At 43.6% G+C, this 14,764-nt stretch overlaps 1 protein-coding gene across 13 annotated transcripts in view; it reads left to right on the top strand.

Moving 5' to 3' along the window:
• The window catches only part of RYR3 (ryanodine receptor 3), a 581,512-nt gene that overhangs the window by 392,021 nt on the left and 174,727 nt on the right, over positions 1-14,764 (top strand). For all 13 annotated transcript variants that reach the window (XR_012159473.2, XM_073348839.2, XM_073348831.2 and 10 more), the window contains 3 exons: positions 11,143-11,258; positions 11,713-11,780; positions 14,286-14,407. Coding sequence is in view for 12 of the 13 variants with exons in the window: in XM_073348839.2 (XP_073204940.1) it covers positions 11,143-11,258; positions 11,713-11,780; positions 14,286-14,407 (306 nt within the window). In the remaining variant the exon portion in view is untranslated. The remainder of the gene's footprint in view (positions 1-11,142; positions 11,259-11,712; positions 11,781-14,285; positions 14,408-14,764) is intronic.

The raw sequence follows: 14,764 nt of genomic DNA, 5'->3' as shown, positions 1-14,764 counted from the left end.
ACTCTTTTAGTTGGATTTCTATGATAACTGGTCTGTAGGATTATGTTTGATCTGTAAGACAAATGGACTCTTTGGTGTGCATCCCTGCATAACTTGTTCATGCAACGTGGCAGAACTTACAAAAGACACTGACATGCGTTATTTTATCTGAGGGCAGGATGAACACTAGGGAATTACTTATTCTGCAGTTAAATAAATAATTCATTATTGCAATACTGCATGAGGCCAAACCATTGAAAAATGAATTATTATACCAGAAGGGAAGAACCTCATAAGTTGAATAATATTCTTTTTGTAAAAATTCAATAAGACATTACCTGACAAAGAGCCTGTAAGGCCTTGTATATTTCATAGCGTTCAGTATTTCTTGTAAACTAAAATGGTCTGGTAAGTGGGGTTCTTCTTCAAGTGATTGCACATGTCTGTTCCTTTTCAGATGATTTTACATGTGTATTCCACTTCAGGTGTGGACTTATCAAAAGAGTTTTCCTTACCCATCGGGGTGGCACATGCACTGTTCATTTCCTTGCACGTCCAGGTCAAGGAATAACAGGCAAAGCCATCCCAGCACCCCCTCAATTCCTTCTCGCTGCACTGTTGGAGCTCTCCATGGGCCGTTGCTCTGGTTCCCCTTTTTTCCTCTGAAGAAATTTTTTTTCTTGTAAATAGTTGTTATAGTGCTAGTGTATAGTTACCTGTGTTGTTTCCCACTTGGGAATATTTTATTTTTTATTTTCTCTGTGGTTGTTTCACCTGGCACTGGGCAGTTTGGTTATGTCCAAGTCTCCTGGATTTAAGCACTGTCTAATTTGCAAGGGGGTCTGTCCTGAGCAGTGATTCTCAAACCCATTATTTAATGTGGCCCTCACCAAGGCAAAATAGAGCCAAGTGCTGTGGTTGCTGATCTTTTAAAAAGAGAACACAAAAATCTAGGGACATAAGATTACGAAACTTTATGGAATGATACCAGCTCCTACATGAAGAAGTGATTGGATTTCTTAAAGAAGAAGTGACACATGAGCGGGTCGCTGAAAAGGGATGTGGAAGGGGAAAGGGACAGAAAAGAACTGGAACATGTAACCCAGTTCCATGGTGCTTAGACACTATCTGTCAGTAGTGATGACTTTCCAAGCACCTGGGAGGGGAACAGTCTCCTTCTGAATGGGGGAGAAGTAAGATCCCTGAAGACTGATAATTGATAACAAAGGGTTCTATATCCAGCGAAGTTACATGCTTGATTTCAGCGTCTTCATTGCCCTCTGTTTTGGTGACAGGATGTCTGTGCGAAAAGTAAGATGAGTGTTCAATGCAATAGTGATAACATGTCTATTATATGGAGCAGAAAAATGGTTATTAAAAACAGCTGAGCAGAAGAAACCAAACAGGTTTTTTTCAACAAAAGTTATGGTATATTCTTAACATCCATTGGTTGATTTTGTCACAGACAAATTAGCTGATCCTGGCAAGCTGCAGTTTTGCACCAGTTAAGAAGAAGACAACTGCAAATATGGGGTCATGTCCAATGTGCACAAGAAGGTACAGTTATAGAAGGTTTACAAAGCTGCCATTGAAGGAAGTAGGACATGAGGCCAACCATGAAAGAGGTTGGAAGATTCAATTTTGTGGGATTTAAGAAGCCTAAACCCTCCCATATTGACTCTTGCCAAAGGAAGAAGACTTGCAGGGACCATTCAAGATGGAAGTCCATTCTATGCACTACCACAGCTACATCATAGCTGTGTGAGTCTGCTACTGCTATGGAGAAGAGTTACTACAGCTCTTACAGAATTAAAAACAATAAGGGGTGATTACCCCAGGATTGTAACCAGCTCTGGAGAAGCAGCACCACGAGGGGTGGTTTGCACATACTGGTTCAGAATGGATTTTCCAGAGATGAAGAGACAAACAAAGAACTGGGGATATATAAAGGACTCAGGATCTTCATTTTGAGTGAGCAAATGGACAGGACATTCTGTCCAATGGGAAGGCCCAATCCTGCTAAAAGGATGGAATCACTTTGGCCTAGTAGGGCCCATAAGACTGAAAGGCAACTTCTGCTATGTTTATTACTAAACATGTAAGACTTGTGGTTTTTATGTTTTCTCTGTGATGCTTTGCCCTAAGAATAAATGTACTTTGCTTTGTAAAAGCTGGTTGGTAACTGGTGTACACTGTTGTAGCCCCTGGAGAAACAGCAGCCAGAGGTGCTTGCCCCCAGTCAAGCAGCGAGATGAGAGAGAGAGAAGGAGCATCAACATCAGTTCGAGATGGAGAGATTGTGCCAGCAAAACTGATCTGGTAGGTGGAGCCAGACCTCATATGCCTAGTCTAGGGGAGCCACATAGACTCCAAATTGTTTCCTTGCTTTAGGGAAGGGGATGACATGAATGTACTTCTAAATGCTTTTGAAATGGGATATGAATTGAATAAGATGGGGCAAGAAGACATGGTATGGTGTCTGGCTCCACTTCTGCCAGGGAAGGCCTTAGTGACTTTCATCCATATGAACAGAGAGAACTACAAAGATTGAGGGTTATCTAAAAAAGAATTACTGCAAAAATTTAAAGTGATCCCTGAAGGAAGTTTGAGGGAATTCAGAAAAAAGGAGATATGAAGTATGCTGAAGTTGCAACTCAAATTAAGGGGTACATAAGACAAATGGGAGTGGGTTGGGGAGTCACCATTGTCATGCTGTCTGGAGGGGCTCATGACCATGAGTGCCTACCTCAGGGCAGAGTGTCAAAAAGCAGGGCAGACACCTTAAACTGGTGATACATTCTATAATTAGATTTTACCAAGCCAGTACTAAATGTGAACTTCTGGACCGCTATAACAGTCTTACCATGGAGTCATACAGTCCCCTTAGGCTGTCAAGTCTATCTTGCCACCCATGCAAGCTGGACTTAGTGATAAATGGTCACTTACACCAAAAATCACACAATATTCAGGTTGCTCCCAGTCGCAAGAGACCAGTCATTTATCCCAGGTCAATTTGTACCTTAGATCTCACACCAAAGACAATACCTGTAGCCAATCCTGTAATAAACTAACTAAAGGTTTATTAACTAAGAAAAAGAAATAAGACTTATTTAAAGTTTAAGGAAGGCCACATATATGCACAAATGAGTTCAGTCTATGGTTCTAAAAAGTGACAGAGATGTAATAATCTGTCAGCATTGGATGTCTTTTCAGGGCTTAGCTCAGGTTGACCTTAGGGTTCTCTGCTTTTTTGTTTCTTAGCTCCAGGCCTTGCAAGAATCCAAACAGCAAAGAGATGAAAAATTTTCTTGTGACCCTGTTTTATCTTTTACATTTAGCCTTCTGGTCCAGCTCCCTTACATGCAGCATTTCCAAGGTATGAGAGGGTATAGTGGAGAGGCAGTCATCCCTCCCACTCTGGGTCGGAGGAAGGCCACACGGCCTCACTACGCCATAAGGACTGCTGCTGAATATCAGGAGAATTAGCATTAGGCATTAGTGTCTCAACTGGTCTAACAGGGCTGATCCCCCAGATAGTCAATTGGTTCCAGCCCTAAGGCAAAAGCAGGGTCTCCCAGGGCCAGTAGGCTCTGGCCCTTAGGCTGGGGCTGAACAGCCAACCATCTATAGCCCCTGGGCCCTTTAAGCCCGGGCTGAGCAAACACCTTAGTCTGTGGTGTCTGGGCCCTTTTGGCAGCAGCCAGAGCAGACACGATAGTCTGCAGGCTCTGGGCCTGTTAGGCAGGGGCCAGAGTGAACTCAGCTGTCTATAAGCTCTGGGCCCTTTAGAGAAGGGCAGAGCAAACACAGTAGTCAGTTAAGCTCTGGGCCCTTCATGAGGGGGCAGAGTGAAAACCCAGGAGTCAATTAGCTCTGGGTCCTTGGTGCAGGGACAGAGCAAAAACCCAGGATCCAAATGTTCTAGCTCCAGCAGACAACTGACAAATGCAGGCCTCTTGACCTGGCAAGGGGAGGCTACTGCCCCAGGTGTGGGGTGCCAGGGAGGGGGCCGGTCCACCCTACTCCACTAGGCCCCAACCCACGGCCCTTAACAGACAGAGTGGTCCGCCACTGAGTCAGCGGAGAATCTAGCTGCAACATGCCAACCATGCTTCAGGCAGTGCTACAGCTAAACTGAAGTAGGCTGTCCCTGGGCCACTTTCTATCCTCCCCTCAGGGTGTACCTGGCACTATGTGGTGCCTTCCATCTCCTCTGGGTAGGTGGCCAGCAGCAGTCCTGGCAGGTTTGTGGCAGACACAGTTTCCGCAGTGGGCAGGGCATTGCCGGGCTTGGCAGCAGAGTCAGCAGGCTGGAGTAAGCAGAACACACCTGTCTCCCTTGGTGTCCTGGCTGCAACTGAGCCAGAAATAAGGTTTCTGCCCATCATTATCAGGGAACCAGAGGCACTACAGAACAGGGTGTAGTGGTGCCTCCAGCTGAAAGCCGGGACACTGAGGCATCTGCAGTACACTGCCAAATCTATGATACCCATCTAAGGATGGGAAATGTCCCAAGTAAAGTGTGTGACAGCTGCTTGGGAGATGACAATAGGTAACTACAACCAGGAAGGAGGAGGAACTTCTCCCCTGGTCTATGTGAAAATGAAAAAGATACTGAGCCAGCTGTGGGAGGAAAGGCTGCTCAGCTTGACTCAGTGCATTGGGAAGAAAAGGTCACCTCCATCTCCTCCATCTAGCATGCTGGTATCAGGCCATCGCTACCAATTTACTGTCCTCCAAGACTATTTACCAAATGCATGGCCATCATAGCTGTCTCTCTCCACAGAATTGGCATTCAGGTATTCCCCTACCTAGACAATTGTTTAATTCAGGGGCATTCCAGGTATCAGGAAAATCCAGACTCTGCTTGCCAGCTGCACCTGATTATAAACACAGAAAAGTCAATCCTTTATCCTGTACAGAAAATTGAGTGATTCTGGACACTCCTAGATTCTGCATCAGCCATTGCATGCCTCCCTCAGACCAGGTTCTAAGCAATTCTGGAGTTATGCAACTTGCTCCAGGCTCACCTGCAAACAATGGTGAGAAAGTGTTTAAGGCTTCTGAGACACATGGCCTCTTGCATATTTGTAACTCTGCATGCCAGATGACACCTGGGGTGTTTAAAAGACTGGTTAAAAATCCATCAACCATCCATATGACATGCTCTGGACAGGTTGATTCATGTACCTACAAGAGTAATATCCTTCTTGATATCCTTCTTGAACTGGTGGAAAGTCCAATGAAACATTTGCAAGGGAGTGCCCTTCTCTTGACCCTTCCTCCCATGACTCTGGTCTTCTTTAGTTTGTCATGAATGTCTGGGTTCCTGACAGATGGGCAAACACCAGAGATGGAGAGTTATTTAAGTTAAGGGCCAATGTTGGCACAAGAACAAATGGGTATACCTGGCGGTCAACAAGTTTAGGCTTGAAATTAGATCAAGGTTTCTAACCATCTGCAGAGTGAAGTTCTGGAAAAGGGGGAGTAGTGGAGGCCAAAGGGAGTAGTGGGGGCAAAACCCATAACTTGTTTCAAGATTGAGCTTGATAAATTTATGGCATGATGAGGTTACCTACAATGGTATATGGCCTATCTGTGACTGCTATTGGCAAATATCTCCTATGGACAGAGATGGGACACTAGATGGAGAAAGCTCTGAGTTACTATAGAGAATTTGTTCCCAGATGTCTGGATGGGTGGGTCTCTCCCCCATGTGCTCACGGTCTAACTGATTACCATAATGGGGGTCAAGAAGGAATTTTTCCCCAGGTCAAATTGGCAGAGAGCCTGGAGGTTTTTCACCTTCCTTGGTAGCATGGGACACAGCTCACTTGCGGGCTTGAAGTCGAGTAAATGGTGGATTGTCTGTAACTTGACGTCTTTTTAAATGAAGATTTGAGGACTTCAGTAACTCAGCCAGAGTGGGTGGGTGTGGTTCTGTGGCCTGTGATGTGCAGGAAGTCAGACTAGATGATCATGATCTCCTCTGGCCTTAAAATTTTTGAGATAAGGGAAAACTCTGTTCAGGTCCTTACAGACAATATGACAGCATTATGACATGGGGAGCCAGATCAGATCTGTCAGGAAGCTTTTAGGCTCCGGAATTTTTGCATTCAGAATAAGATATCACTCAGGGTGTCTCATCTACAAGGGATTCAAATTTCTCTGGAGGATCATCTCAGTGGATCTTTCAGCAGGGATCACAAGTGGTCTCTAAAAATCAATATAATATGAGTGGTTTTTCAAACCTGGGAGAGACAGACTGTGGATCTTTTCACTATGAAGCAGAAGAAGTAGTGCCATCAATTCTGCTCCATGGTGGGTCAGAGCCTGCGTTCAATCATGGACATGTTCCTGTTTTCATGGAAGATGAATCTCTACGCCTTCCCTCTCATACCCTTGATATACCTTAGGTAATTCTCAAAACAAAGTAAGATCATGCTTCTCTAATATTAATTGCTCAAGCTCTATTACTAATTGGACACAACAGCACCAGTTTTCGGGCCTCCAGAAGTTGTCAGGACGACTGCCCTTGATTCTGCTTCAGGATATAGACATGGTTTCCGAGAATCACAGCCTTGTTAAATCCAATCCTCAGAGCCTCACAACATGGCTGCTGAGTGGCTAGACTGGTGGGAGGGGGGGTGGGAATGGTCACTAGCTGTGCAGAACTCTACTGAACAATAGAAAATTGTCCACCAGAATTACTTATCTACACAAAGGTGGACAGGCAAGTGGAATGTTCTTCCTGGTGAGGCAAGGGTTCAGGATGTTCTAGAGTATTTGCTGCATCTGAGCGAATCGGGTCTCTCTCTAAGCTCTCTCAAGGTGCACTTGGTTGCACTTTCAGCTTTTCATCTTCTGTTTCAAGGTCATTTGATATTTGATATTTTGCAACCCAATCAGATTTTTTGAAGGGAATGACCAGGCTTTTTCCTCAGGTTAAAGAGCTACTTTCCCCTGGGATTTGAACTTAATATTGTCAGCTCTAATGGGTCTTCCCTTTCAGCCTTTAACTTCTTGCCCTTTTCCATATTATCACCCAGGGTAGCCTTTCTGGTGGCATTTATTTCTGATTGGAGGGTTGGAAAACTGCAAGTATTATTGGCAGACCAACTTTATACTATTTTTTATATGGATAACGTTGCTTTAAGACCTCCTCTGAAGTTTTTTTTCCTAAGGTGAGTACTAATTTCCATATCAACTAAACCATCTATTTACCTACGGGGTTTTTTCCAAACCGCATTCACACAAGGGTGAGGAATAACTTCATTCGCTGGCTGTCATTCTTTGCCTCAAATATTTGTTTCGCGTACAGGGAGGATGAAATGGGAGGTGGTTACCTCACAACAGATTTCTGAATGGATCATGTACATTTCTACGTGTTATGATGTTGCAAAGTCTAAACCACCTTCCAAGCTGATGGCACATTCCGCAAGTGCACAGACAGTTTCAGGAGCATTCTGAAAGAACATTCCAATACTAAATATGTGTAGAGCAGTGACTTGGTCTCCAGTTCACATCTTTATCAAGCACTGTGCCATTTCATTGGCTTCCAGAAGCAATGTAGATTCTGGGAAGGCAGTTCTGCAGTTGCTTTTCAATAGACTCCAAGCTCTGCTCCATAGACAACTGCTTGGGAGTCACAGAAATGGAATAGGTATGTGAAATCAGATGATGAAGAAAAAACAGTTCCATACCTGTACTGTAACTGTTTTTCTTTTAGATGTGTTGCACACATCTATTCCATGACCTGTCCTCCTGAACTGTGCTTCACATCTCAAAGCACAACAGTTACAACACAGGTATGTAACCATTTTTCCTCTGTACTTGGAGGAGGTAGATAGCTTAAGTTTGTTCTTTTAAAAAATGAATGCCTATAGGGAAAGCATAGACTCAGCTTCAAAGAAATTAATACTAATTAACACGCAGGTGGTATGACTTGAGTCCCAAGAGTACTCCTATTGGCTGTGATGGTACTATTTGTATGAGTAAAGTAAATCATGTGCATAAGTGTTTACATCATAGGGCCCTAAAAATTGTAGTCCTTTATTTTTACTGAATGAAATCCACTTAACTCAAATATTTAGGCTCTTTGTGAGTGGAGATCAGAGCAGCTGAATTAAATCCATTCAAGTCCAAAGCCAAACTGCAGGTCTGTGGTATAGCACCCCCATTCCTTTGAATAGTCAGTCTGTAGCCTATGTACAGGAATAGGAATTGAAGCCCCTCTATACTAATTGCACAGGATCTTCAGGTCTGGGAAGAAAGTCCTGGCTTGCAGCTTCCTGAACAGTCCAGTGTTCCGAAAGATGCGTGCGTCATGCACCTTTCCGGGCCAGCCTGCGTTAATGTCAATAAAATGCCCACCGTGATCCACAAGCGCCTGGAGAACCATAGAGAAATACCCCTTCTAATTAACATACTCGGAGGCTAGGTGGGCTGGTACAAGAATTGGAATATGGATCCCATCTATCGCCCCTCTGCAGTTAGGGAAACCCATTTGTGCAAAGCCAGCCACAATGTCATGCGCGTTACCCAGAGTCACGGTTCTTCTGAGCAGGATGTGATTAATAGCTCTGCAAACTTGCATCAACACAGTTCCAACGGTCAATTTTCCCAATCCAAACAGGTTAGTGACCGACCGGTAGCTGTCTGAAGTTGCCAGCTTCCAGATTGCAATAGCCACCCGCTTCTCCACTGTCAGGGCAGCTCTCAATCTCGTGTCCTTGTGCCTCAGGGTGGGGGCGAGCTCATCACACAGTCCCATGAAAGTGGCTTTTCTCATCCAAAACTTCTGCAGCCACTGCTCATCATCCCAGTCTTGCATGACGATGTGATCCCACCACTCAGTGCTTGTTTCCCGAGCCCAGAAGCGGTGTTCCATGGTGGTGAGCATGTCCATGAGTGCCACAAGCAATCTCCTGTCGTATGCATTACTCGAGTCGATATCATCGTCGGAGTCCTCAGTTTGGATCTTAAGGAGTAACTCAACTGCCAAACGTGTTGTGCTGGCGAGACTCGTGAGCATATTCCTCAGCAGTTCAGGCTCCATTCCTGCAGACCAAAAGGGAAGACAGAGCGTGCAGTACAAAAAACATTGAAAGATGGTGCCAAGTGTGCACAGAAGCACAGGGATTGCTGGGAGGCGAACTGATGCATCATGGGCTGTTGGGACAGGACCCAGCATGCCCTGCACTCCCTACCCCCTTCCCACAAGCCACAGCGCCAGAATGGAAAGAGGTGCTCTGTGGGATAGCTGCCCATAATGCGCCACGCCCAATGCCGCTGCAAGTGCCGCAAATGTGGCCACGCCAGTATGCTTGCAGCTGTCAGTGTGGACACACAGCAGCGCTTTCCCTACTGTGCTCTCCAAGGGCTGGTTTAACTCAAAGCGCTCTACATCTGCAAGTGTAGCCATGCCCTCGCTGTTACTGTAATCATACACCACATGATGGAACAAATATATAGAGAGTTATTTGGTTGCACAAAATCAAATAATTAAATAGCAGAACACGGAATGTATAAACTGTCATGCCTTCAATACTGGAGGGAGAATGAACAAATATACAGTGATGATGAAAAAGTAGTAAGCAAAGTAAATGTAGAAAAAACAAAGAGGTAAAGCAGAACAAAAGGAAGTAAATACAAGCCCATTTTAAAAACAAATAAAAGGCATAAATAGATAGAGCTATATGACTTCTATGAGGGAAATAAATTAGGCAAACAATGACAGGAAAATTTCAGGGAGGGAAAGTTGTACTCTGTAACTAGAATATTCTAATTTGGAGGGGGGGTTGGGGTTTTTTTGGTCTTAAATCAGTGCATGGCCTTTTGACAGTTATAGTTTCCTGTCTATTTTTTTAAAATATGAATCCCCACCCCCCATTAGTTTTTATTTAAATAGAGAACCTGAATGATCCCTCAAAGATATGGTTTAAACAATATGCACCACAAGGGAAAAAAACCCTAAGGTTCAAATCTACAAAGGGACTTAGGCCTTGCAAAACTAAGAGTATTGTAGCACCTACAATTTAGGTCCCTAGACACGCAGTGGAATCCAGAACTCTGAGTTTAGGGACTTGGGCTGCCTATACAACGAATGGGGAGATAGGTGCCTGAAAATGGGATCCATAAAAGCCAGCTAGGCAGACAGAAAAATGAGTCCCTTTAGCCTACTGGTTAGTACATTTACCTAGGACGTGAGAGACACCAGTTCAATTCCTCTCTCTGCCTGATGAGAAGAAGGGATTGAGCAGGGGTTTCTTGCCACTCAACTGAGTGTCCTAATCACTGGGCTATGGAGCTTTTCTCACTCTCTAGACCCTGTATGTTTAATTTTTAATACACAGAAAATACTTTCATCAGGAGAGATTGTGAGAGACCTGCATCAGACTATCCCACAGCCTAGTGCTGTCCTATCCACTCGGTAAAAGGTTGCAAGGCGGGGTTCTTGTCTCCAGCCATTTTGTGTAGAGTTAGGCCTGATCTGAAGACACCTACCAGCTTAGGCCCCACAGGTAAGAAAGGTGGGGGGACACATATCTTCCCCTGGTTTGAGGAGTCCACTGGGGCATAGGCACCTGGGTGTCTAGAATGATGTATTGTGCACATGGTCAGAAGCAGGAACTTAGGTGCTATGGGGAACTTTATGGTGCAAATTTAGACACCAAAGGCGTCTTTAGAGTTGAACAGAGTTTTTGACCATCTCATTGCCACCTGAATTCCAGACTTAGGTGCTTATGTTCTTTTGTGGATCTGGACATATCTGCTTCCTATGCAATATTCAGCATCTTCACCATGCACTGAAATCAGTGGAAATTGAGTAGCCAGCATCTTGCTGGATCAGGCTCAGAATGAAGTCACTTTCATTTGTGTAATGTGATCAAAACTTTCCGAAGTCATGAAACTGAAGTGCATGATTTTTAAACTCTTTTCATGGAAAAGGATAAAATCCCTCTGAAAAATGTAGCCTTATTTTAAGTAACTGCTATAGAAATAGCTATTTGGAAAGAGTGTTGCTATGAAAGCTGGATTTTAATGTATGAAAATTTACCTTGATTAGGTAATAAAATAAAAAAGGTCATGGAAAGCTTCATAGAAACCTGATAATTTGTAACATTTTTGTAATATCATTTATTTTAACCCTTTCTGAACTAGGGGTCTGAAAGATATGGATTTGGATGCATCATCCATGGAAAAGAGGTTTGCATTTAAGTTTTTGAAGAAGATTCTAAAATATGTTGACTCTGCTCAAGAGTTCATTGCACATTTGGGTAAGTTTCTCAAGTGTTTTTATTATGAACATCATAAAAGTAAAAAGAAAAGGAGTACTTGTGGCACCTTAGAGACTAACCAATTTATTTGAGCATGGAGCTTTCGTGAGCTACAGCTCACTTCACGGCTGTTACTCTGAAACCTATCATAAAAGTAGTTAATATTTAAACTTTACAATGATAAAATAAACCCATTATGCTGAGTTGCACATATGACAACTTCTGTTGCTTTTGAGAAAATATACCACAAGATTCTGATTATTATTTATTCTAAAAAAAATGCAAATGCAATACTTGTTGCATCTGCTGAACCTGCCAGCTGGAGTGTCTATACTGCTTTACTTGTACTGCTTCAAAATTAAGTCTGTAAGGCTATTTCAAAAGACTGCAGAGTTATTTACAATTAGATTTTTGCTCAATCTTATTGACATTTATGTTGATTGTATCCTTGCAGAAGCCATTGTCACCAGTGGAAAAACAGAGAAATCGCCACATGACCAAGAAATTAAATTCTTTGCCAAAGTGAGTGACTTAATATTTCAAGGAATGTGCTCAAACTCCTGCTATTATACAGAACATAGTGTGTGTAACAATCGGGACAAGGATGGTTGGACCTAATTGTCAGAGCAGGAGTCAGGCTGAGTCAGGTACAGGGAGGTCAGAGTCCAAGACAGTCCAGAGGGCAAATCGAGTCAGGCATCAGTATGCAGGCAGGATCAGGCACCAGGTTGCAGACAGCAGTCAAAGAGCAAAGGACAAACTAGGGTTGGAAGCCAGAGTCTAGGGTCTATTGCAAGCAGTGTCTGAAGCAGAGACAGGCAGGCAGTCTGTGTTGTTGCTCAGATAGCTCCTCTTCATGGCTTCCTGGTTTAAGTACTGGTGCCAGCCAATCAGTGGGCTCATAGGCGTAGACTCTGTGGGTGCTCCAGGGCAGGAGCACCCATAGGGAAAAAAGGGTGGGTGCAGAGCACACACCGGCAGCCTCCCTACCAGCTCTCCCTGCACCTCCTGCCCGCCAGCAGACCCTGCAGATCAGCACCTCTTGGTGCCTCCTGCCACGAACAACTGTTTCTGAGGGTGCAGGGAGTCTGGGAGGGAGGGAGGGGGGAAGAGCGGGGATGGAGCATGCTCCGGGAGGGGGCAGAACTGGGCGGGAGGGGTGGATTGGGGGTGGGAAGAGGCAGAGCGGGTGTGGGCCCTTGGGGGAAAAAAGGGTGGAGTGGAGGCAAGGCCTGGGGCAGAGCTGGGGGTCAAGCACCCCCAGCAGTTTGAAAAGTTGGTGCCTGTGAGTGGGCTATGAGGTCCTGCGGTGCGGTACTTCCTTCCAGACCACCCTCACATGGTCCTCCTATAGGAGCCTCACCTAAGCTTCCAGTGGCAATGCAGCAGCAGCATCAGGAGCACAAAATCTCCAAGGTTCCAGCTCTGCAGGTTCCTTCTTCATGTGTTAATGTTACAAAACTATGCATGTAATGGAATATCTGTTTCCCATATATATAGGTGGGTAATGAGTCAGAGAGTCCAAGTGACATTTCCAGAAGTATTGATTTAAGGCACTATTTCTGGAAATTATTTTGCTGAGTGATAGGGGACATAGTATGAAATTAAAAGACAATATATTTATAACTGATAAAACATAATATTCTTTTGTGGAACATATAAGTAATTTCTGGAACTTGCTGCCTCAGGATATTATTCAGGAAAATAGCTTAGTATGCTTTTTATAATAAGATTCAATATTTATATGTATAAGAATGGCATATCCACTTGAATTTGCAGTTACAAGGGCTATCAGTCCTCAGGCTTTGAGACATAAACTCATCACCATTTAGGATAAGGAAGAAATGTCTTGCTCTGGGATAATATTTGCATGGCTTGTTATGAACAAGCAGGGTCACGGGGCTTGAGACCAGATCTGAAGCCAGATAGTTGGTAGGTGTTGTCAATATGCATGGTCTAGTTATCTGAAGGTTTCATAGTCCAGGGTGCAGGCAAGTGCAGCTGCTGTGATATCAGTCCATGGGAGAATGGCAATCAGTGAACAGGCAGAGCGCAGGGGCAGGCTGGTCAGTGTAGATATTGGGCAGGGACAGGCTTGGCAGGATGGGGTACAGGCAGATCGGAAGACTGACTTGGGTAGCAGGAGTTTGGTCTCAGGGTCTGAGCAGCAATATGACTAAAAGATGTGGTGCTCAGTCAAAGGGTGGGGGCAAGAACAGGAAGCTTTATATTAAGGGGTGTCCAATCAGCAGTCTGCTGCTAGTCATCTGATTCTGCTGAGTTAGTGGGTGTAGCCTCTAGTTGTGGGGAACTAGCTGCAGTTCCCTTATCTGACCTTGTAGCATGGGGGTGCAGGATAATGCTCTCACTCTGCAACCGCACGGGCCTGCCTTGGAGATCCATGGCCCTTGACAAATACTGGACAGATAAGATGGGTGAGGTAATATCTTTTATTGGACCAACTTCTGTTGGTGTAAGAGATAAGCTTTCAAGCTACACAGCGCTCTTCTTCAGGTTTGAGCAGACCAGATATCCTGGGACCAACATGGCTACAGCCAATATTGCAAACACGTAATATAGAAAGGGATGGAGAGTACACTTTCCTCACTGATGCTGGCTATTGTTGGGAGCTGCATAGCAAAGCAGATGGATCCAATCTGGCAATTCTAATGGTTTTGCTCAGCAGATAACTGATGAGATAATATCCCAATATCTCTTGTATTGTTAATATTCTGCTGTCCCTATTTTCAGAGGTTCCCATATATTTACATTAAGACACCTCTGACATCTCACAGTAGGCTATTTGTTGCTTGGCTTAATTTCTGTGTAAATTTGTCATATCTGAGATTTGAATTTATAATCTTAATGACTAAAACTAGAAAATGCAATTGTAATATAAAGCCTATGTAATATAAAGCCTAAAATGAAAAGTCTGTGTGAAGGGACTGTGCTGTATTGGAGTGCTGTCTGGTACACTTAACAATGTATGTAGATGATAAAAGTATATTTTGTGTCTGTATTCCCTAGGTTCTCCTACCATTAGTTGACCAGTACTTTACCAATCACTGCCTGTACTTCCTGTCTTCTCCAATTAAGTCACTCAGTAGCAGTGGATATGCTTCCAATAAGGAAAAAGAAATGTTGGCAAGGTAAGTAATAGACTGAGGTAAACTCTGTGGAATTGTATCCAGATTATAAAAATTTAATTAAAAAAAATGGCAAAATAACAGTGCAAAATGTTAGGTTCCTCAAACAGATCATAAAAGGCTGATTCTTCCTTTAATAGAGTGGCAGTAAATAAATAACATTCCTCATCTTTATTTTTTTTCTTTTAATTTTAATCATTTAATTAATTTAATTTGCTTTTCATCATTTTTAAAATGTGAAACGTTAATCAGGTAGAGATTATATATATTTTCAATAATAGTCTTACAAAATTATCAAGCATTTTGACAAGTTTGGTGGTGACCCAAAAATCGGTGCCATGGGATGACTGTTACATGCCC

Source organism: Lepidochelys kempii, chromosome 6 (genome assembly GCF_965140285.1).
Source record: "Lepidochelys kempii isolate rLepKem1 chromosome 6, rLepKem1.hap1, whole genome shotgun sequence".
In the NCBI taxonomy this organism is placed as follows: domain Eukaryota; kingdom Metazoa; phylum Chordata; order Testudines; family Cheloniidae; genus Lepidochelys; species Lepidochelys kempii.
Note: the sequence above shows the minus strand (reverse complement) of the source record. Positions and strands in the feature narration are given on the sequence as shown.